Below are 21,025 nucleotides of genomic sequence, written 5' to 3'. Positions count from 1 at the left end.
GAGTTTTTAAAGCATACAAATATATAGATGGAAATCAAATTACATGGAAATGCAATCATCAAAATATTTTTAAAATTTCATTGACACCAAGTTAAGAATCTTTTTTTTTCTCTTTTAAACCCTTATCTCCTGTTTAATTTTAATTTTATTTTTATTCAAAACCTTTCCCTTCCGTCTTAAGAAGATGAAGAGTGGTAAGGGCTAGGCAATGGGGGTTAAGTGACTTGCCCAGGGTCACACAGCTGGGAAGTGTTCACCTCCTGTTTTAGAATCAATACTAAGTATCAATTCCAAGGCAGAAGAGAGGTAAGGGCTAGGGAATGGGGGTTAAGTAACTTGCCCAAGGTTGCACAGTTAGGAAGTTTCCAAATCCAGATTTGAACTCAGGACTTCCAGTTTCCAGATCTGGCTCTAATCACTGAACTACCTCACTGTTAAGAACCCGTTTAAAATGGAGACATAACACATAGGAAGTTTCAGCTGAAAGTCAGGTGGAAAGGTCTTGGGGTCCTCTGAGTGAGTAGTAACCCCGATGGTAATGAATCTCTTTTGGTTTCATTTCCATTGATAAAACTTTTATCTATTTCCGATGTTGAGTGTTTTGAGAGGGTTAAGGACTTTGGTGGTGAGAACTTTCTTTTCTCAATTTTCAATAACTGTGGCTGCCAAATTAGGAGGGTCAAAGAGCAAGGAGAGCCTTAGCAGCTGCAGAGGCATCTATAGAAAGGTTTGTTCCCATAGATCTGTGTTGGCAAACCTATAGCACGTGTGCCAGAGAAGGCTGATCTCTTCCCCCTCTCCACACACCTGAGGATATTTCTCCCATTGCCCATCCCTCTGCCCAGCAGCCCACTTCCTCCCTCCCCTGTCTGGGGTTAGGGGGCGGCTCACATGCAGCATGCAGCATGAGGGTTGTAGTTTGAGCACTCCATCTCTAAAAAGTTTGCCATCACTGCTCTAGATGATGGTTTTAAGAAATGGGCCCAAAACAGTGCTGGTGGGGATAAAGGGAAAGGGGAGAAGAGGGAGAATATTCCTGGGCTTCCTTGCCTATCTTAGTAGCTACTGGTCATCGTGTAGGGAGGGGGGGGATATCAGGTGCCTTCCCCACAAGAGTTGCTTCCCTTGATGGTTGCTGGGACAAATCAAGCCAGAAGCTATGGTCTGGGAGGCTCAGGATCTTGGGTGCAGGGTCCTGGGCTGTCTCTGAGATATGAGGTTCTAATTGGCCTGGTAACTGCCTTCTTTCTCTTTCTTTATAGACAACCTCTCTGGGCTCAGTTTCTTCATCTGTAAAATGAGGGCTTTGGACTTGATGACCTCCAGTGTCTAAATTTAGGATGCCATGATCCCTACAGAAAGTTAAAGACAAAAAAAAAATGTGTTAGAGGGGGCTACTGAGGAAATCATAGGAAGAACAGTCAGAGGCAGCTCCAGGGAATTGGTTAAGGGAAGATATTTGAGAAGATTTCAGAGGAAAGTTAATGCTGGAGGAGGAAAGGGGGAAACTCCAAAAGCCCTTGAAAACTCCAAAGATCAAGGAAGGCTAAATATGAAGACAGAATAAAACATTCTGAACACTCTGGAGAGACTACTCCGAACAAAGAGGTCAAAAGAGAAGTTGAGCAGGAGAATCAAGAGAGACCCCAAAATCATTTTAAGAAGCAGAAGGTTTGTGAAATCAGAAGGATACAAGGACCAGAGGGAGACTGAGGCAGGGCTGCTAAGAACTTGGCTACATGGAAAGGAATGAACTTTCTTTAGGTATTCCAGCCATCTCCTTTGCACACACACCCTTCCTCGTACAACTTCCACCTTCACTGAGGAAAGCTGAGGCAGTCCATGCTAGATAATTATAGAGGACTTGGAAGGAAGGGAGTGTTAATTACTGGGTGAGATACTCTCTTGGGGTTCCAGTTTGTGGCTAGAGACTTGGGAGGTGAGCATTTGCCACTCCTCTCACAAACTGTCATCCAACTCAGCATAGCCCCCAATGCCATATTTCTACGAGATACTGGAAGAGGGAGAGAGACACTCTGGACAAGTTCCTTCCCTTCAGTCATTTTCCTCCCAAAGCTCCCCACCTCTTCTTGCTTAGAAGGTATGAGCAAAGGAAGGAGGCTATGGGAACTCCCTTGCAGATTTGGACCAAAATTGAGGTAGGGTAAGGATATCTCCAGAGTCTTGGCGGCAAGAGAAAAGAAAATAATTGGGGCTCTCCATCAAGCTATCCCTCTTCCCCAGTGACCTTCAGAGTCCAGGTCCCCCAATTCCCTACTGAGCCCTTGCCCTTTGGAAGGATTGGCTTTGAGGTCCTGATCGGAGGCAGGAGTGGAAGGATAGGAACCTGGCAGAAACCCCCTATGGTCACCTCCCCTTGCTGTATGGGTAATGTTTCTAGGGTAGGAATAGCTGGTCTCCAGCTACAGATTCTGCTTCTCCCAGGACCTGAATATGGATCATCAGACTCCTGAAATACTGCAGTTCTTTTTCCTATAGATTTGATGGTCAAGAACGACACTCTCCCCCATTTCCACACATGGACATATGAACATGGGATAAGCATGTGCGCGCGCGCACGCACACACACATGCTCTCACTCTTTCTTTTCCTACCAACCTATACCTGTCTCTGTCCTGAAAAAACCTGGGATGCTGCCCCTCAGTTCCTTCCACTTCTTACACCCCTCAGTGCTAACTGAATCTCCTAGGACCCTGCCTACTTTTGCTAGGGACCAGTCAGGACCTGGAAGGGGGTGGGTCGGACTGTTGCCTTGGTAACATTATGACATCACGGGGGTGCCCCTGGCTAGGAGTTGCCTAGGAAACCAGAATAGGGGGCGGAGTCTCAAGTCTGTGTAGGAGTATTTCTGGGTGGGGAAAAGAATGATCCAGGTGTTCTGCCCCCTCTCTTCCTCTGCCTCCTAAACTCCAGGTGGTGTTCCCTCTCCTGGCTTGGTGGTGGAGCAGCCTGGCTGAGCTTAGACACATGCCCCGAAAAGCATCTGCCTGGAGATCTCAGCGGCTTACCCATTCCAGCTGGACATCATAAAGTTGGAATGGAGCCGCAGGGAAGGAACACGGGAAGGAAAAGAAGGCTCTGTGACCCAGAACTATTGAGCCTAGATGGGGAGGAGAGCTTAGCGGTAGGAAAGGAATCGAGAAGTTGTTTGAATTTGAAAAGAGCCTTGACTGTGACACAATGACCCGAGATGATCTGAGCAAGTCCCCTGACCTCTCTGAGCTCGGTTTCCTCATCTGCAAAATGAGAAAGTTTATCAGCCTTATTAGCTGCTTTTTATACCGCTCCCAGGCATTGCAGTTTGGGATCTGACCACCAGAGGGCAGAATTGTCTGAGGATTGGATTGTAGCTAGAGGTTAAAGAAATCAGGCATATATAGGGGTCAAAGTGGGGGGGGGGATGGCCCAGGTGATAAAACTGGAGCCCCTAAAAAGGGAGGTAGTATTCATGCCTTCTAACTGTCCTCTCTGTAGACCTGGACCCCTCACACCCTCACCCGTAACCACAAAGGCTGCTTTAACTTGATCTCTAGTTCTAACTAGAAGCAGCTGGAACACTGCTTTATGAGAATCGGAGATTTCCCTCCCATGTTCTGATTGGTCTAAAGTAGAAGCCCGAGCCAGTGGGTTCCTCTCTTCCAGAACTGCCCCCTTTCTTCCTGGTTCCCGGCCCCTTCAAAATCTCTGTAACCCACTCCCCAATTATCTTTCTTCATCCTGCCGAACCTTCCCCTCCCTCTGACAAGGACCCCTCCAGCTCTTCTGCAATCTACCTAGTGATTACACCAAAGAGAAATGATCTGTAATCTAAGTAGAGAATACACCAAATAGAAATGACTGAGGCTTTGAGGACAGGGGCTATGTCATTTTTCATCTTTATATACCTAAAGGATCTCTTAAGATCCTCATACCAATGAAATTAAAGGTCTGGTAAAAAGAAACACATATACATATAGATGCACACCATGGAGAAATATATGTGCTGTATCCCAGAGCTGAGGAGGCTTTTTTAAATTTTATTTAATTAATTTAGAATATTTTTTCTAATCTGAGGAGGTTCTTAATAAATGTTTCTGGAATTGAATTTCTGCTTCTCACTTTTCTTGAATTTTCTCATACACATGTTTCCTGTCCTCCCAAGCTGGTCTCTGAAGGCATCATACAGAATCAGAATTATTTTCTATTCAACTCTGATCTTAAGGGATAATACAGTCACTCAGGCAAAGATTTTAGGATTAAAACTACCTGTGGACTTCAGAGAGAATGCCTAGGACCTCAGAGATCAGGAAATAACCTGGAGGAAACTAGGATCCAAGACCTAAACCAGAAAGCATAGGTGGAATTAGGAACCAGGATCCTAGCATTTAATCAATCCAGAGCTGAGCCATTCTTGCCCCCTCTAGACTTGGGGGACACTTTACTCTAACCAACTCAAGAAATACAACCATACTCCTGAGCTCAAAGACTGTTTAGAGGTTAGCCCCCAGTCTCCCAACTCTGTTCCTCTAAATCTTAAATGCCAGGCATCTGAGCTTAGTTTCTCCACCCCTGGCTTCACTGCTTCTTATTCCCCTCTGAAAACCCTCAGGTATTTGTCTAGAAAACATTGGATTATAGAACCAAAGCTGAAATAGACTTTTGAGCTTGTCTAGTCAAACTCCTTCTTTTTACTGAAAAAGAAACTGAGGTCCAGAGAAGGGAAGCCACTTGCCCAAGTTCACACATGGTAGTAAGTGGAAATGGGAATGAGGGTCCTCGGACCCCAGAACCAGCCTTCTTCCAGTTGCATTGACTCTGCTCCTGTCTGTCCATGATCCTCCAATATCCCTGCTCCCATCTCACTTAGTATCAGTCCTAAGCCCTCTCCTTCAGTCTCATTTCTATTTCTTTCCTCCATGTGGTCCTCTTCTTGACAATTTCCTGTCTGAATCTGTCTCTCTGCCTCTGTGTCTCTCTCCTTCCAGCATTCTGTCCTATATTATCCCCCTTTCTATGGACTTCCCTCCCTCCCTTCACCCCCATCCCTCCTGACCTGTGTCACTTGGACTTTGCCCCTGTCCGTTTCAGACTCTGCCTCCCCCCTCTTTTCCATACTTCCCTACTGAGGCACTAACTACATCTCTGTCCCTGTCCCCAGTCTGGACTCCAGCAGCCTCTGACTCCCAGGCCTCTGTGCCTCCTGGGCTCTCTGTCCTTGAGTCTCTGTTTCTGTCTTTGTCCCTCTCCCACCTTTCTTCCTCCCCTTCTGTAGCTCTAAGGGGCCTCGGCCCCTTTCATTCCAGCTCTCTTGAGCTGTCTTTCCAGCTCTGTTTCTTTCCCAGGAGTCTCTAGGTCTTTCATGGTCTGGAGGACTCTTGCTATCTAGCCATGTGTCTCCCACCATCTCTGATTCATTCTCCTGAGTTTCCAGGGTCTGTCCTGGCTCTCCCGAGTCCTGTCTCTGCCCCTTGGAGTCTCTGTCTCTCCAGCCTCCACCACAGGTGTCTCTGGCCTTGAGAGTCCCGCTGCCCAGCTCTCTCCCCATTCTGGCTCTGCTTCTCTGTCCCTGGCTCTCTCTGCCCTCTCAACGGTCTCTATCTCTCAGTCTCTAGTCTAGGCTCGCTCTCTAGCTTAGGATGACAGCGCGGCCTCTTTTGTTGGCTCCGCAGCCAATCGCGGCCGCTGACGACACGGGGGCCGGGGCTATAAAGGGCCAGGCCCGGGCTCCGGCCCCCCCAGCCTCCCGCCCCTGCCGCCCGCCCGCCCCGCCCGCCGCGCCCGCCGCCCCCGGGCCCCCCCCACCCCCGGCCCCCCTGGCCCGGGCAGCCCCCCAGTCCCGCGCGGCCCCGACCCCTCTCCTCCCTCCCTCCCTCCCTCCCCCCACGGGACTCAGGCGTCCCCGCCCCCCCAGCCCTCCCTCCCCTCCCCTCCAGCATGGTGCCCGCGGCCCCAGTGCTCTTCTGCCTCCTGCTCCTCGCCCTGGAGCTGCGGCCCCGGGGGGAGGCGGCCGAGGGCCCGGCAGCCGGCGGGGAGCGCGGGACCCAGGCGTCCGAGGAGCCGGAGGGCTGCCCCGTGTGCGTGTGGCGCCAGCACAGCAAGGAGCTGAGGCTGGAGAGCATCAAGTCGCAGATCCTGAGCAAACTGCGGCTCAAGGAAGCGCCCAACATCAGCCGCGAGGTGGTGAAGCAGCTCCTGCCCAAGGCGCCCCCCCTGCAGGAGATACTGGACCTACACGACTTCCAAGGCGACGCGCTGCAGCCCGAGGACTTCCTGGAGGAGGACGAATACCACGCCACCACCGAGACCGTCATCAGCATGGCCCAGGAAAGTAAGTGACCTCGGCCCGGGCGCCGCGGGTCTCCTTTCCGGGAGATATTTTAGCCAGGAGAACGGAGTGTGGGATGGGGGTGGGGTGGGGAAGAAGGGAAGGAGGCAGGGCAGAAGTGAAGGGAGGAGTGGAGGGTCAGTTACGGAGGTACCTGGACGTGAAGGAAAGTATCCCCCAACCTGACACTTAGGTCCTCCGCCTGGGGAAGGGAGCAACTTGAACTGTGTGCCTCCCATCTGCCCTCCATCATCGCCCCCAAGCCCTCAAGATAATGCCCCTCGGTCTCGAATCCAAGCCAGGGGCAGAGTCAGCTCTGGACCTCTTCATCCCAAGGCATATGGGAACACCATCCTTCCCACTCGGCTCGGGCTGGCTCCCCGGGTTCCCCTCCTTTTCTCCTGTCCCAACCCACCCAGGACAGGGAGCACCCTGGAAGTTTGGGGCCAAGTTTGGAAGGGGGAGTGATACAGGGATGCCCCCAGCAGCGTGCTTTTCCTTCCCCCTTCCCCCCCCCCCCACCAGGAGAGTTAAGAAGGGAAGGAGAGAGAGAGAAAGAGAGAGAGGGAGAGAGAGAGAGAGAGAGAGAGAGAGAGAGAGAGAGAGAGAGAGAGAGAGAGAGAGAGAGAGAGAGAGAGAGAGAGAGAGAGAGAGAGGGAGGGAGGAAGGGAGGGAGAGAGGAGAGAGAGAGAGGGGGGGGGGGAGAGAGAGAGAGAGAGAGAGGAGATTATGAAGGCAGAATGGCAAGCAAGTTTTCCAGCTTATTGCTTGGTTTGGATGGGGGGGGGGGGGGCGAGCCTTTAATAGAAAAGCTCTTTCTGCTGCTAACAGCTCCTTGTCCTTAACCTCCTGCCCTGGATAGAGGGGGGCTTGGGATCAGCGTTAGAAGGGACATGATTCCCCCTGCCCTCCCCCTGCCCTTTTACAATGAGGGCCAGAGAAAAATTGATTATAAGTGATTTGCATATTTGTCTACAATACGGAAGAGTTCAGGATTGGAAACTCATCCGTCCTGTTTTAATTCTGGATCGGTTTGCTATGGTGGGCATTCCAAATCCAGCTCCTGCCTGCAGAATATTCCTAGTGCCCCAAATTCCCACCTGGCTCAAAGCTCTGAAAATCTTCTGGAACCCACGTAGCACCTGCTTCTTCAGTGTTCCACCCCACCCTCAGCATGGATCCCCATGATCCGGCTTCCCTGATCTCTTCAATGCCGACCCCCAATGTTAGCGGAGGGGGCTTGAAATCGGAGCTGACCTGCCAGTTCCATAGGCAATGTGAGTCACTAGGATACGGGGTTCCCATCCCAGCCTTCTGACTGAGGAAGGAAGGAATCCTCTAGTCTACATCTCAGGTCAAACTCATTAAGTGTGCCCCCTCCCAAGTTAGGAGGGTATGGGGAACTTGGTAAGGGTAGAAGCCATGGAGAGAGAGAGATTGGAGGTGGGGGAGCACCCAGCATCCTAGTTCTGGGCTGCCTGGGGGAGCGGAAGGTGAACATGTTAATAGACTTGTGGCTTTGAAATTTTATGACCTGGAAAATCCAGGCCAATGCTTCCCCCACCTCCCATCCCTAGGGGGTCATGTGATCCCCGATGCCCCTCCCCCAAGCAGGTCTCCCCCCAAACTCCAGGGGGCCCAGCCCCCCTCCTCTCCCCTGGGAGTTGCTCCCCCCAAGACTATTTCGTTTTATGGCCTCTGAACAGAAGGGGGGAACTGGTTTATAGGCAGATGGTTGTAAAAAGCTTGGGGGTGAGGGAGGGTCTGGCATGTAGAAATGCCCCCTATTTAGGTGGCACTGAGCTGGTTTGGGGGGCCTCACCCTACTGAGCTCCTTAGATTTTTCCCTATGGCATAGGATTTTTCTACACCTCCCAGAATGATCTCGGTTCAATCAAGACTTTGGGTTTGGGGATTCCAGTGGGAATGAGAAGAATGGGTCCAGGATGAGGAAGGCACCCGATAGTTGAGTAGAATGGTGACCCAGGCAGGGCAGCCCTGGGAGACTGGGGGTGGGGGGCGCGCTGATCTCTAAAAAAGAAGGGGGCGTTTAATAAGGAGGGATTTAGAAAAAGTTGCTCCTTGAGGCTCCTAGAGGCTGAGGGTCCGACCTTCGCAACCGAGTGAGTGAGGGGTCTCAGATTGTGGATTATTGGTCCGAGTTTGAAACTCCTGTAGGGCATCCCCTAAACTAAAACAGTTTCAAGGTAACTGCCATTGGGGCTCTCGAGTGCCTGGACCAAGGAAAAAGGAAGGCGGCAGTTTTGAAAGCGAGAGGAAACGCTTGCGTTCCCCCCAATCCCATCCCACCAAAAACAGGAATCAGCTAGGGGCCCAGAGTTGGACCGAGGTAGTACGTCCCCTTTAAGAGCGAGCCAGAGATCTGGAGAAGGGAGGGGGGAGTGTGGAGAGGGGAGGGAAGAGAGAGGGGAAAAGGAAAAAGAGACTTTTATAGTCTAATCCCCAGGGACCGGCTTTAATAAGAGACTTGTGCTCCGCTAATCAGGGGAGGTGTTTGTCAGCAGAGAACCTCCCCTCCCCCTCCCCTCCCCTCCCCCAACCCCAGCCGGGCACTCAACCCTGGACCCCAGCCCCCACCCCTCCCAACCTCCTGTGCCCGACCTCAGAGCCCCCCTAGAGCAGCCTCTCCCACCCCCTCTGCTCCAGCCCCTCCAGTCACTTCCCTTAAGGAAGCCCAGTAGGCACAGAGAGAGGGAGCTCTCGCCTCCCCCCTCCTCAAACCCCTAACCTGCCCCTCTGCCCCCAGGCCCTCTGGGCCCCTGTCCAGTGTGGGGGGTGGGGGGGATGGGCTCTAGCTGAAAATAGTGCGGTGACCTCGCTCCCGACCGAGCCCCCCCTCCCCAGCCCAGCGCCGCCTACTAAACCTGACCTGCTGCTGCCTGCCACCAAGCAGCTCAATGCAACACAGATGTTGCCCCCTCCCCACTGCCCCGAGCTGTACAGCGTGTGTTGAGGGACTCCTGGCTGCCCCCCAACTCCCCGCTTTGTTCCTTCGATCTCCCCTCTTTGCCCTACTAAGTTCAGGTGCCCCTCTTTTCCCTCTTCTTCCTCCCCCTCCTTGTTTCCTACTTTCTACTGAGCACGCCCTCTCTCCTCTCTCCATCCTTTCCCCCACATCACTGTCTCCCCCATCTCTCTCTTCCCCTTCCCAACTTCTCTCTTTTCCTGTCTCCAATATCAGCTCATTGTCTCCGTCTCCCCGGTCTGCACTCCTCCACTTCTCTGCCCTCCTCCCACACCTTGAAGGAAGTTTGGGGAGGGGAGGGGGGGGATAAAAGGATGCTCGCCTACACAGAAAGCTTTGGGTGAGGGGTGAGGGGCAATGCCCCAAGTAGTCAGGAGTTCTAGCCCAGGGGCTGCTCAGTGAAAGGAATCTGAGGCCAGGAGAAAGAAAACCTGGTCCTGGCTCCCAGCCGTGGCTGGCTGTTGGACAGCTCAGTGGAGTCCGAGTTTGGGGCAAGGAGACCCAACCAAGCAAAGCTGCTGCAGAAGGGATGGGCAGTTTTATTGGCAGATCTTTTGCTGGCCAAGAAAAGGGGCTGACTAACCACAGGGCAGATGGTGCAGTGAAGGGAAGCTTTCCTCTTTCCCTCTAGACTGTTCAGGCGCTCTGCTTTTCCCTCCTTTCTCCTACGGAGGAGGACTTCGTACTGCTTAACTTGAAAGTTGGAGGCTTAAGGAAGTTGGTTTGTCCCGCCTGCTCAGCGCCCCTCTCTAACCCCCAGTTTCCCATTCAGGTACTAGCGGATCCGAGGAGCCTGCCCGAGCCCCGGGGTGTCAAATCATGGTGAATTTCCCCTTGGTTTAGGAAGAGACCTAAAGAAATTCTTGCCCAAGCAGCAGAAAACGCTTGAGATTAGTAACAAAAGGCGTGACATTAAGTGCTTCTTTCCATTCTCCCGACACCCCCAACCTCGGGGAGGGTTCAGAAGGTGATGGAAACAGATTTAATTGTTCCCATATATATCAATCAGTGTACAAGATCTGTGCATGAAGGAGATTCTTCTTCACACTTTCAAATCTCCTGCAACTAGATTTTCCCCTATGGCTTATTTCTTTATCGATTAGTCTATCTACAGCCATTCTTATCCAGTCTGGAGGCAATTTAGGCTGGAGGAGACTAGGGATCAGAAAAAGGTAAAGAAGGGTGATGCTTCCTTCACTCTTCTTTTCAAGAGCCAATGGAATGATCAAGCCTCGGATCCAATCTTGTGATAGGATTAATTGTTCCCTATCTCCATTGGATACCCGAGGGAAGGGGGCTGGAATTATAGCATCTGGCACTGGCTGGGTCGAAGTAAGGGAAGCAAAGTTATTCTTGAGAATCTGCATCCCTAGACCTGTGGGTTGTGCAATTTGGGTAGTACGGCTGAGCACCGGGCAAGAAAGAGTAGGGAGGATCTACTCACACCCCATTCCCAAAGAGTGGAGCAGCAGGCATAGTAGGGACGAGAAATCAGCCTCTTCTGCTTTCTGGGTCACTGTGGGTGGGAGTACCCAATCTGAATTCCAAGCAGAGTTTCAATGGATCACACGAGATCCAGAAATGCATCCCTAGAGTATACGTGTGCTTTGCGAGCCTCGAAAGTTCGAAGAATATGAATTCGCTTCTTCACCAGGACAGCCAACTTCTTCCCCCCTCAGGACCCTCCAGCTATGTAAGCCGTAAAGGAGGAGCCTGAAAAGATGGGTTTGGCAGAAAGAAAACACTGCAGCAGCAGCAGGATGAGAGCGAGGAAGCATGACCCCTCCCCACCTCCGGTAGCCTCAAGCATGTAGCCCAAGCCTTACTGCGGCCTCAGTTGCTTGACAAATGTCTTTGGCTGCCTGTTTTCCATTTCCCGTGAGAACAGAATAAAAGGCATGACCTCGAGTTGGGGCGGCAGAAGATCTCCGGGATGGATGATAGATGATAGGGAGGGCTTCCTCGCTGACAGTTAGGGGACCCCAGGAGAGGGAGTCAGAAGCAGATAAAGCTTCCCAGAAGGGAGGTGAGGTGAGCGGGAGCCCCAGCTCAGAGACAGGAAGGGGAGAGTCACCAGAGTGCCGCCAGAATCAAGATGCCTGATTGGGTGGGGGACAGCAGGAGGGGGGCGCTCTCGGGCCCTGACTGACCCCCTCTCCCTCCCCTCCTCCCCTCTCTCTCCAGCGGACCCTGCGGTGCAGACAGATGGCAGCCCCCATTGTTGCCACTTCCACTTCAGCCCCAAAGTAATGTTCACAAAGGTGCTGAAGGCCCAGCTGTGGGTGTACTTGAGGCCGGTCCCCCGCCCTGCCACCGTCTACCTGCAAATCCTGCGCCTGAAGCCCCTGGGAGGGGAAGGAACTACAGGAGGTGGGGGGGGCAGCGGCGGCGGGGGCCGGCGCCACATCCGCATCCGATCCCTCAAGATCGAGCTGCACTCCCGATCGGGCCACTGGCAGAGCATCGACTTCAAGCAGGTGCTGCACAGCTGGTTCCGGCAGCCGCAGAGTAACTGGGGCATCGAGATCAACGCTTTCGATCCCAGCGGCACCGACCTGGCTGTTACCTCCCTGGGGCCAGGGGCGGAAGGGCTGGTGAGTGCGGCCCGTGGAAGGGGCTATTCAGGAATGGGGGAGGGGAGGCGCTGCCAGAAAGAAGTGGAATCCTGGGGGATTCCGACGTGGGGCCACAGCTCCAGAGAATGGGGAGTTGGGTGAGCTCCGAGCTGCAGGGCCCGGAGAGCATCGGCTGCTTCTGGAAGGAGGCTCTGGGTTTGCCCCCCAACCTTTCCGCACGTTTTCCTTCGTCTCAAACAGATCCATGAGCGCCCCCCGCCCCAAACGTGGAGGCGGGAAGTGGGGGAACCAAGCTTGGGTGGGCGGGGGGCGGGGATGGAGCCCCCGGGGTGACCTCTTCTCTCCGCTCTTCCAGCACCCATTTATGGAACTTCACGTGCTGGAGAACACCAAACGCTCCAGGAGGAATCTGGGCCTCGACTGTGACGAGCACTCAAGCGAGTCCCGGTGCTGCCGATACCCGCTCACCGTGGACTTTGAGGCCTTCGGCTGGGACTGGATCATCGCGCCCAAACGCTACAAGGCCAACTACTGCTCTGGCCAGTGCGAGTACATGTTCATGCAGAAGTACCCGCACACCCACCTGGTGCAGCAGGCCAACCCCCGAGGCTCAGCCGGGCCCTGTTGTACTCCCACCAAGATGTCCCCCATCAACATGCTCTATTTTAACGATAAGCAGCAGATTATCTACGGCAAGATCCCCGGCATGGTGGTGGATCGCTGTGGCTGCTCTTAAGGTGGGGGATGAGAGGGACCCTCTCCCCCACAAGCCCCCCTGGATCCCCAGCCCGCGCCCCTTCCCCAACTCAGGCCCTGGAGCTCCCCCCTCGACCCCTCTTAAAGGAAATTCCCCGTCCCACCCCAAGCAGCGTGCAATACAGCCGAGGAAGGTAGGGGATAGAGACCCAGAGGGGCGAGGGATCTGCGGGGGAAGGAGGAGGGCGACGGGCAAGTTGGGGGCGTGTTTGGGATTTGCAGGTGAGGGTGTGCGGAAAAGAGATAGAGGGAGAGAGTGAAGTAGAGACAGACTAGAGACAGGCAGGAGGACAAGGATAGGAGAGCGGGAGCAGGACAGAGGGAGGAAAGAGGCAGAGGAGACTAGACAGAGGAAGTCAAGTGAGAATCATGGGGACGGAGAGGGGCAGAGGGAGCCTCACACCAAGTCTTTGTTTCTTTGGCCTGGTGAAGGGTTGGGGGTGACACGGGGCATTCTGTGTGCCATGGCCCATGGAGGAGGGTGGGCCCAGATTTCCCTCCTTCTCCGTGGACAAGCTAAGGGAGTAGGAATTGGGGACAGCAAAGAGTGGGAAGGATTTTGACATTTTATTTATTTATTTATTGTGATTTTTCATTTCTGGTGTTTGGCTTTACATGAAGGAGATTCCGCCTCCCCCTGCCCCCCTTCCACTGTGCCCTATTTTACTCCTTAAACTAGGGAGCCCAGCTAGAAGCACCCCAATACCCACCCACTCAAGCACTTGTATAAAACATCCAGGGTATTGGGAATTAGGGGCAGAGGGAGTCTGAATATGTTCCCCTGCAAATCTCACTTTCCAAGTTTAACCATACGTAGAGCCGGTGGTTCTAGGCAGTCAGGCCCAGAAAGGAGAATGAGGGGGTGACCGGTCATGCAGGAGAGGGAGGAGAGACACGAGCAGAGCCTCAGCAGATCCACATTCAGGTCTGAGCGATGCAAGTGACTCCAAGATGCACCCTCTCTCAGTTCATCGATGATGGAGCGGAGCAGGGCGCACCAATGCCCCCTAGCTAAGAGAGACCAAAGAGCCAGGGGTGTCCCTCTTTCCCTTGCCATTTTCAGGACAGTGAAAGGGCCGTAGCCTGAAACTAGGGACCCCCGAGTCTGTCTTGAGGGAAAGAAAGCAGGAGCTAGTACTCGGGAGGGTAGTGGCAATTCTCACCCAAGGCTTTGAAATAAAAAATGACTGCTCTGGGCTCGAGACTGGAGAGTAGCAGACCCAGGGAAGGAGGAATCCTTTGGAAAGAGAAGTATTCTGAGACCCACAAGCTCAGGGCAAGCAAGGAAGGGGAAACAAGAGAGTAGTGTCTGTTATTTGAATCATGATTTTTATCTTTTTTTGGAGGCCAGCGCTAGCTGGCAGCAAGGGAGCGGGCACATCCGAAAGCAATCGTGTGTGGTGGGGGATGGAGGATGACAACAGATGGCAGGCTAGTTAAAGCAGAGGAGGGAGATGGGTTCCAAGGGCAAGTCATTCTCCTGTCCCTTTCCCCAATCCCCCACTCTGCACTCCCCTCCAGGCCCCCCTTCTTTCCCCTTCCCTCCCCCCCCATGCCTCAGTTCCCTCCTCTTGGTGGAACAGAAGCAGCAAGCAGCTGAAGCAAAGATGAATCCTGAGCACTTACCACGGGCACTTTACGGACATGAAATACCTCTCGATATTTGGGGGAGTGGGGGGCAGGCCAGGGCAGATGCTGGAGGGATGAGATTGAGGGCCACAGGGAGTTTTGAGGTCTGGTGGGTAAGGAAGTTATGGATGGTGAGGAAGAGACGGGCCCTCAACAAGGTGGGAGAATTCTCCAGGATTTGGGTTCGTCCAGTATTGCCTCTACTGGTCCATTTTTCATCTAGGATTCCTGGGGCTCTTTGGTCTTGTCGAAGAGTTGAGAGGTGTTAAGTGGCAGGCCCGAGCTCCCATCAGTCACAGTTATGACCAGGAGCCTTAGAGGAGATAAGATTGGGCCAGAGTCAAAGGCACCAGTAAGACTTCCTGTTGTTGGGGAGTTGACTCAAAGGCCCAAGTTCTAGCCTGCCTTGGGGAGGGGATGATGGAGGCCTCGGTCTTTTCCCCCATTCTTCAGAGGGGTGGGTCAATGTCTCTTCACCCTACCTCCCAATCTTGGCAGGTTCCCCAGGCTCACCCCTCCAGCCCTGCTCTTTCATTTCTTACCACTCCAATCCCAAGAAGAACTATCCCCATACCACCACCATCCACATCCCTGGTGGGGAGGGGAGAACCAGAGAGGTCAAGATCAGAAGATGACTCCTCCAAAATTAAACCCTTGATCTCAGGCCCAGGGGCCAGGCAAAGGGCAGGGGCATCATTTGACCTCCCAACATAGGTTCTAAGGGAAACTGGAGCCTTGAACTTGGGGGGATACTTAGAAGACACCCCCATTCCTACCAAATAAAGACCTTGGGGGAATCGAAGGCTCCTTCTCTTTTGGACACAAACCTAGAGTCTCAACCCCTGTTCCCCCAAAGAGGTTATTAGAGACAGGGCTGAGACACAGAAGGAGTCGGGGAATGCCACCCCGCTTCAAGTGTGGACCAAGCCAGTGCCCCCTTTGAACATATCATTATAATTATTTGCTTTTGTGTATATGTCACACTGTGTACGTGAACAACTTTGTTTCTGTATCGGTCATCTGAGAAGGCTGGGGCGATAAGGGAGAAGGGATGTCAGGGGGCATAGGGAGGCCTTAAAAGAATTAGAGGACTTCTTGACCAAACAGCCTCCCAAAGGATGCACGGAAATGAAGACATGGGGCAGTTTCTGAGTGAAGTGACATAGGACAGAGATAGCCATTGGCCCTTTTTGGGGTTTTTTTAAATGTTCTTTGGCATATTGGGGTGGTCATATGACCCAATCTAGCACTTGAACCTGAAAGAAAAAATAAAGTCAAAGAGTTTAGCATTGAGAATCTCCTCCTGTAGCCAAATGAGCTAGAAGGGACCTTAAAGATTATCTAGTCCCCTCCTTTTACAGACCCGGAGAAAGCTGCCAGAAGTTAAAGGATAACAGCTGCTGTGGTCACACCAAAGTGAGCAGCACAACTGGGGGACACTGCACAGGGGGGCCCTCTTGATCCCCTTAATACTACACAAATCAGGGAGATGACAGAAGGAAGCCCTCAATGAAGCTTACAGGAAGACGAGTGTCTCCTGGCCTCCAGACAAGGCACATTGAGGGGAAAGGGGTCCAACGTAATATCCTCTGGGAAATTTAGAGGAAAACAACCTTTTGGATGGCCTGAGGAGAGGACAGAATAATTCTAGAGGGGTCAGAATTCTCTCCTAAGAGGTATTAGATGGTCTCAAAGGTCCTTTCCAGCTCTAAAATTCTATTCTTTCAACCACAGCCTTTTTCTGCCTGCAGAAGTCATAAATGAAACCAATGTGGCCATTTGGTCAATCATTGTTCCTAGGCAACCAAGCAAGCCATTTCCCGACCCCCCCCCCAGGTCTCTAGAGTCCAAAACCTGAAATCCACCCCCCCCCCAAAATTCCCAGGTTGGATTCTAAGGTGGACTTCAGGAAGCCTCCTCTTCCGCAGAGCGTTTATAGAAGGGATCTTAGAAGTCACTGAGGCCGGCCAGAGAGGTAGACCCAGCAGGGCTAAGGCCACAGAAGTGAAGTGAACATATCATGGCTCTAGAACGACCTTTGAAGACATCCTATTTTTAGTGTCTCCCTCTCTCCGATGCCTCCAGGGTTTTCTCAGGGCCTGTCCATATGCCAATTGGGCCAGAGCTGGTGGAGCTGCCCTGGACCTAACTGCTAGCGTGACCACTGACACCCCAAGAAGGGAGCCCCTTCCTCCCACACGCACAGGACTCCAAATCCTCTGGTTTTGGACTTGAGCCAACATTCAACTCTTCTCCTGTGGCTCCTCAGCGTCTGCTCTACCTGGAACTGAGGCCCCTTTCTGAAGTGGGAGTCATTCAGGCCAGGCCTACCCCACCAGCCCCCCACCAAATAGGATTCTCTACCTCCCACGTCTAATCCTTGGGTGTAGACGCCAAAGCTGGCTCCCTAAGGCTGGTAGGGGAGCTTCCTGTTCCGTGAAACGGAGGCAGAACATAGCGAGCGCAGTCAGGCCCCAAGCCCGTCTCCTAGCCTTGAGGTTAGCTCTTCTCCTCGGTTCTAGCTGGCAAGGGCTCGGCTTAGGAAGCACACCGTGCAGTACTTCCCTGGTCTCCATGTCAAAACTACTCCTTCCCAGCTGGGTTCTGCAGCTTCTTTGGGGCAGGAAAGTCGATCCAATAAGTAATGTCTATTATGAGCATGACTGGGGACAGGAACACAAACATTCAACAGGGAATGAGGGAGCTGGGAGGGGACGAGTTAGACTGACGGTCAAGTCTTGGGCTCCAGGACTCTACGAAGAACCTCCACAGGAGTAGAATGGAATGATTTTCCAACCCCAAAGAGTACAGATAACCAGCTGAAACATAGGAGCGATGGAGGCCAGACCTTCAAAAAGGGACTAACTCACTGACAAATGGAGTGGATGACTTTGTCACAAGATCAAATCTCAAGTCAGCTCCAAAGCAAGGGCAAATGTGCTCTGTTGAATATCAAGGAAGTTCTATCCTTGTTTATCCCTTCTCTCAGTGGTCCTTGAACTCCAACACAAACCACAAAGCTTCTAACCCTTTACCAGGTTAGCTGGGGAAGGAATTTTAAAAATCACCAAAAAAAAAGATACAGCCTGTAAGGCTGGAATGGCTAGGAAAACCAATTTCCTCCACGTTTTTAAAGGCCCTTTCTAGGTGGTCCAGTTCAGAGATGGGCTCAAGAGGGTTTGGATCTGTTCCCTTTATCTGGGTTCCAGTTTAGTACATCAGGAAGAACAAGGCTGAAGTAGTCACATTTTAGTTTATTGAGAGTGTGAAGGATTTGGGGTCTAGTGCCTACCAGGCCTTTTACAGCAAATGACTCCTGGTGACTGGAAGAGTAGATAAGTGAGCTAAGACAGAAGGGGCCAAGCCAGAAGAACAGGAATCACTAAGTCCCAACCACCAATACAGATAAATTGTTGAACTGGATGAGGTATAAGACCAACAAAATGAATCTGAAAACTGCTGGAGAAGGAGAACTGGCAAGGGAGAAGAATGAGTTTAAGACAAGTCTGTGGTTGGGACTCGGCTAAGGGAAGGGTCGGGACAGTTTCTGGAGTCCATCCGACTAAGATTCCCATATACCATGTTGTTCTTTCTTCCAAAGCTTCTAGTTCTGACCTTGTTACTACCATTTTTCACAGGCTTTGTTCTTCCTGGGCCATTTCTAACTAGTCATCAACCTTTACTGAACTCTAACCTTTCACATGCCATTAGTCTCTAGCTTGGTCTTCAGGGGAGAGACCAGAAAGTGAAGAGAGGGAAAACTGGCACCAATAGCAGTGCTTAAGAAGAAGGGAGGTGGAGAAGGGAAGAGAGAGGGAGGATAGAGAGAAAGGTCATTCCAATTGTAAAGTTTTGTTTGTTTAGTTGGAGAAGTGTTAAAAGTTTAACTGACTTTCTTCCCTTTGCTTCCTTCACAGCCCTGGGGCCCCCTAGCTCCACACACCCACCACCCCAATCTAATCTAGGGTTTTGGTTTTAGAAGAACCTGTAACAAATGGATAAGCCTGCCAGAAATCAGAGCCCAGGTTCTGCTCTTCTACAGTGCCCAAACCTAGCTTCTTGCTACAACTGTGTAGAAACCAGTTTTATTTGGGGAGAGAAATTTAGTTTTCAGGGTCAGGATAGTTTCCTTCGTGGAGATATGGGCTTTTACCTTTCTAATGGTCTGGATTAGGGGAAATGGGATCAAAGGAGATTACCCTGACACCCCATTCCCTAGGAGTCTGTCCGTTTCACAGGATAAGTCGGTCAAGGTTCTGACCCCAAGATCTCTCCCCAGGTTGAGGGAGGAGGGGAGTAAGAGACCAAATGGTGGTGAGGGGGAGGTGGAAGGGAATTTCATAGGACCTCATTCCTATTTCTGAACAGTGCTGTAGAGGAAAATATTTTTCTCTCAGGTTTGGAGACTGATTGAACTTTAAAGATGATGCAATTTCTTTGTCTTCAAAAGGTCTTTGGAAGGTAGGATTCCTGCTGTTATCCACTCTAACCTTAAATACAGAAAATGGGATGACAGTAACAAAGGAATTTGTATCAATCTTCAAGGAGGACTTGGAGAAGAATCAGGAATGGAAATAGGAGTGCCAGTTTCCCTGATGATCTCTAGACCAGTTGATAAAAGGTTTAACCTGTTTGGAAGCAGGAAAGTAGAACTGACTTCAGCTCCTCTTCAGAAGAGTCTTCTGAGACTCCCAAGACAAACAAGAAAGAAGGGAAGTCTAGAAGAGAATGTTTTTAAAGCCAAGTGGGTGAAAGGAAAATTCAAAAAGGAGAAACTCAATTTAATGATTTCCCCTTTCTACTTGAAATTCCTCATCTTAACGCTGAGATATTAGCTGTTTTGAAGGGCAAGAGACTTTCGCGAGAGAGGTATTAGAAAGAGGCAGGTGATGATCTATTTGTGGCGCTTTTTGTTCTGTTCATCACCAACCCTTCAATTTCTTCTCCTTTTGTCCATTATACCTCTGGCAACACCAAAACCTCACTTACTCACCCAGAGCATTAGCTCTTCAGTTCTTTTCTCTTTCAAGTCAGGCCCAAATCTCCCCCACTCACCCTGGTCCTTTCCTCCTCCACTGCTTTCCCAAACTCAACTGTGCTCCCTGCAGTTTTCTCTCTTCCATCTATTCAGCTCGATCAAAGTAGTTAACAACCAGTCCCCAGCTCAGGGAGGAAAAATCAACTAGGTGCCATACATATCACAGGCACTCCTTCCCCAAATCTGTCCCAAAAGGCGAGCCTTACTCATCAGGAGGGAGTAACTCCATCACATTCTAAGAAATATTAGTCCCACCCAGCTCTTACCACAAAACCTCCTTATATCAAAAGCAACGCAAACAGCCAAAGTTAACTAGAAGAGAAATTAGCTTTATACAGCAACTTTATTAGGAAATTAAGAGGAACCAAGGCATGAACTAAGAGACCACGAAAGATCATTAATCTAAACCTCATTATTATTTTTTAAATTTAAACCCTTACCTTCCATCTTGGAGTCAATACTGTGTATTAGCTTCAAGGCAGAAGAGTGGTAAGGGCTAGGCAATGGGGGTCAAGTGACTTGCCCAGGGTCACACAGCTGAGAAGTGTCTGAGGCCAAATTTGAACCTAGGCTGCCCCTAAACCTCATTATTTAGGGACAAATCCAGGGCCAAAACTATTTTACCCACATCTGAATATTAGTTCACTGTATCAAGACCTCCAGAGTTCCTCCAACAAACTGTTCCTGAATTCTAGGGGAATGAAGTATATATTACAAAGGAGCTCAAAGGCAAGCCCAAGACTCATTCCATCTGCTTTTCTTTTTCCAAGGTTGCCATCTTATATGGGTGATGATTTCTAATTACGATATCTAAGAGACAAAGAGGAATAAGGTTACTCATATAGAGCTTCTAAAGCCTCCTAGGGGTTAGGGAAGGACGTCCTAAGATTGGGGTTCAGATACCCAGAGTAAACTCATAGGAATAGAACAGCCCTGGGAACTTTTCCATGTGACTGCTACAACATGGATTCTGACTCTTATAGTGGGGTCTTCAATTTCAGATACCTGAAGCTGAAAGTAGGTGGGGAAGTGGCAAGAACTTTCACAACTGTAAATGACTTGGAAAGTGCTTCTAATAAGACTGAAAGGAGCATCCACCCTCCGCGCCCCCCCCCCCCCCCCCCGTCCCAATGATATCATTTTATCATAGATAGGTACAACCTACAGAAGCAAAACCAGACAAAGCTGAGTTGAAGTTGAATTCCACACCCATTATTTTCCCAACAGATAATCTTGGCATGTGGCTTAAGTCTCTAGTTTCAGTTTTTCCTGATTCCTTATGCCTTTTCACCTGTCTCAATAATCCTGAAGAATCTAACCCATCTTTTCATTCTTGTGTTCTATGTACCCACCCCTGCTTGAATCTCTGTCCTACTCCCAGCAGCTAGTTAACCCTGGGCTACAAGTCCTTCCCTTTTGCTTCCTCCAGAATCACAGGTTCCATGGCTGAAAAGACTCTTCTAGTCTAGACTACTAAAAAAAATACCATAAAGGGGGCAGCTGGGTAGCTCAGTGGATTGAGAGCCAGACCTAGAGATGGGAGGTCCTGGGTTCAAATCTGGCCTCAGACACTTCCCAGCTGTGTGACCCTGGGCAAGTCACTTGACCCCCATTGCCTAGCCCTTACCACTCTTCTGCCTTGGAGCCAATACACAGTATTGACTCCAAGACAGAAGGTAAGGGTTTTAAAAAGAAAATACCATAAAAAAAGCATT

The 21,025-nt window shown here is 51.0% G+C and overlaps 1 protein-coding gene across 3 annotated transcripts; it reads left to right on the top strand.

Annotated features, from left to right (window-relative positions):
* Positions 1-5,795: 5,795 nt before the first annotated feature.
* Positions 5,796-19,167, top strand: GDF11 (growth differentiation factor 11). 3 transcript variants are annotated; one of them, XM_056797953.1, is made up of 4 exons: positions 5,796-6,328; positions 11,496-11,905; positions 12,243-12,624; positions 18,723-19,167. In XM_056797953.1, exons 1-3 carry the CDS (start codon positions 5,935-5,937, stop codon positions 12,621-12,623), a joined length of 1,185 nt encoding a protein of 394 aa, XP_056653931.1. In that variant the 5' UTR covers positions 5,796-5,934; the 3' UTR covers position 12,624; positions 18,723-19,167. The 3 variants fall into 3 exon arrangements, with proteins under 3 accessions (XP_056653931.1, XP_056653930.1, XP_056653929.1); XM_056797952.1 differs by lacking the exon at positions 18,723-19,167 and adding an exon at positions 14,771-15,568; XM_056797951.1 differs by lacking the exon at positions 18,723-19,167 and having other exon boundaries at positions 12,243-15,568.
* Positions 19,168-21,025: the final 1,858 nt, after the last annotated feature.

This window comes from Monodelphis domestica, chromosome 5 (assembly GCF_027887165.1).
Source record: "Monodelphis domestica isolate mMonDom1 chromosome 5, mMonDom1.pri, whole genome shotgun sequence".
Taxonomy (NCBI): domain Eukaryota; kingdom Metazoa; phylum Chordata; class Mammalia; order Didelphimorphia; family Didelphidae; genus Monodelphis; species Monodelphis domestica.
Note: the sequence above shows the minus strand (reverse complement) of the source record. Positions and strands in the feature narration are given on the sequence as shown.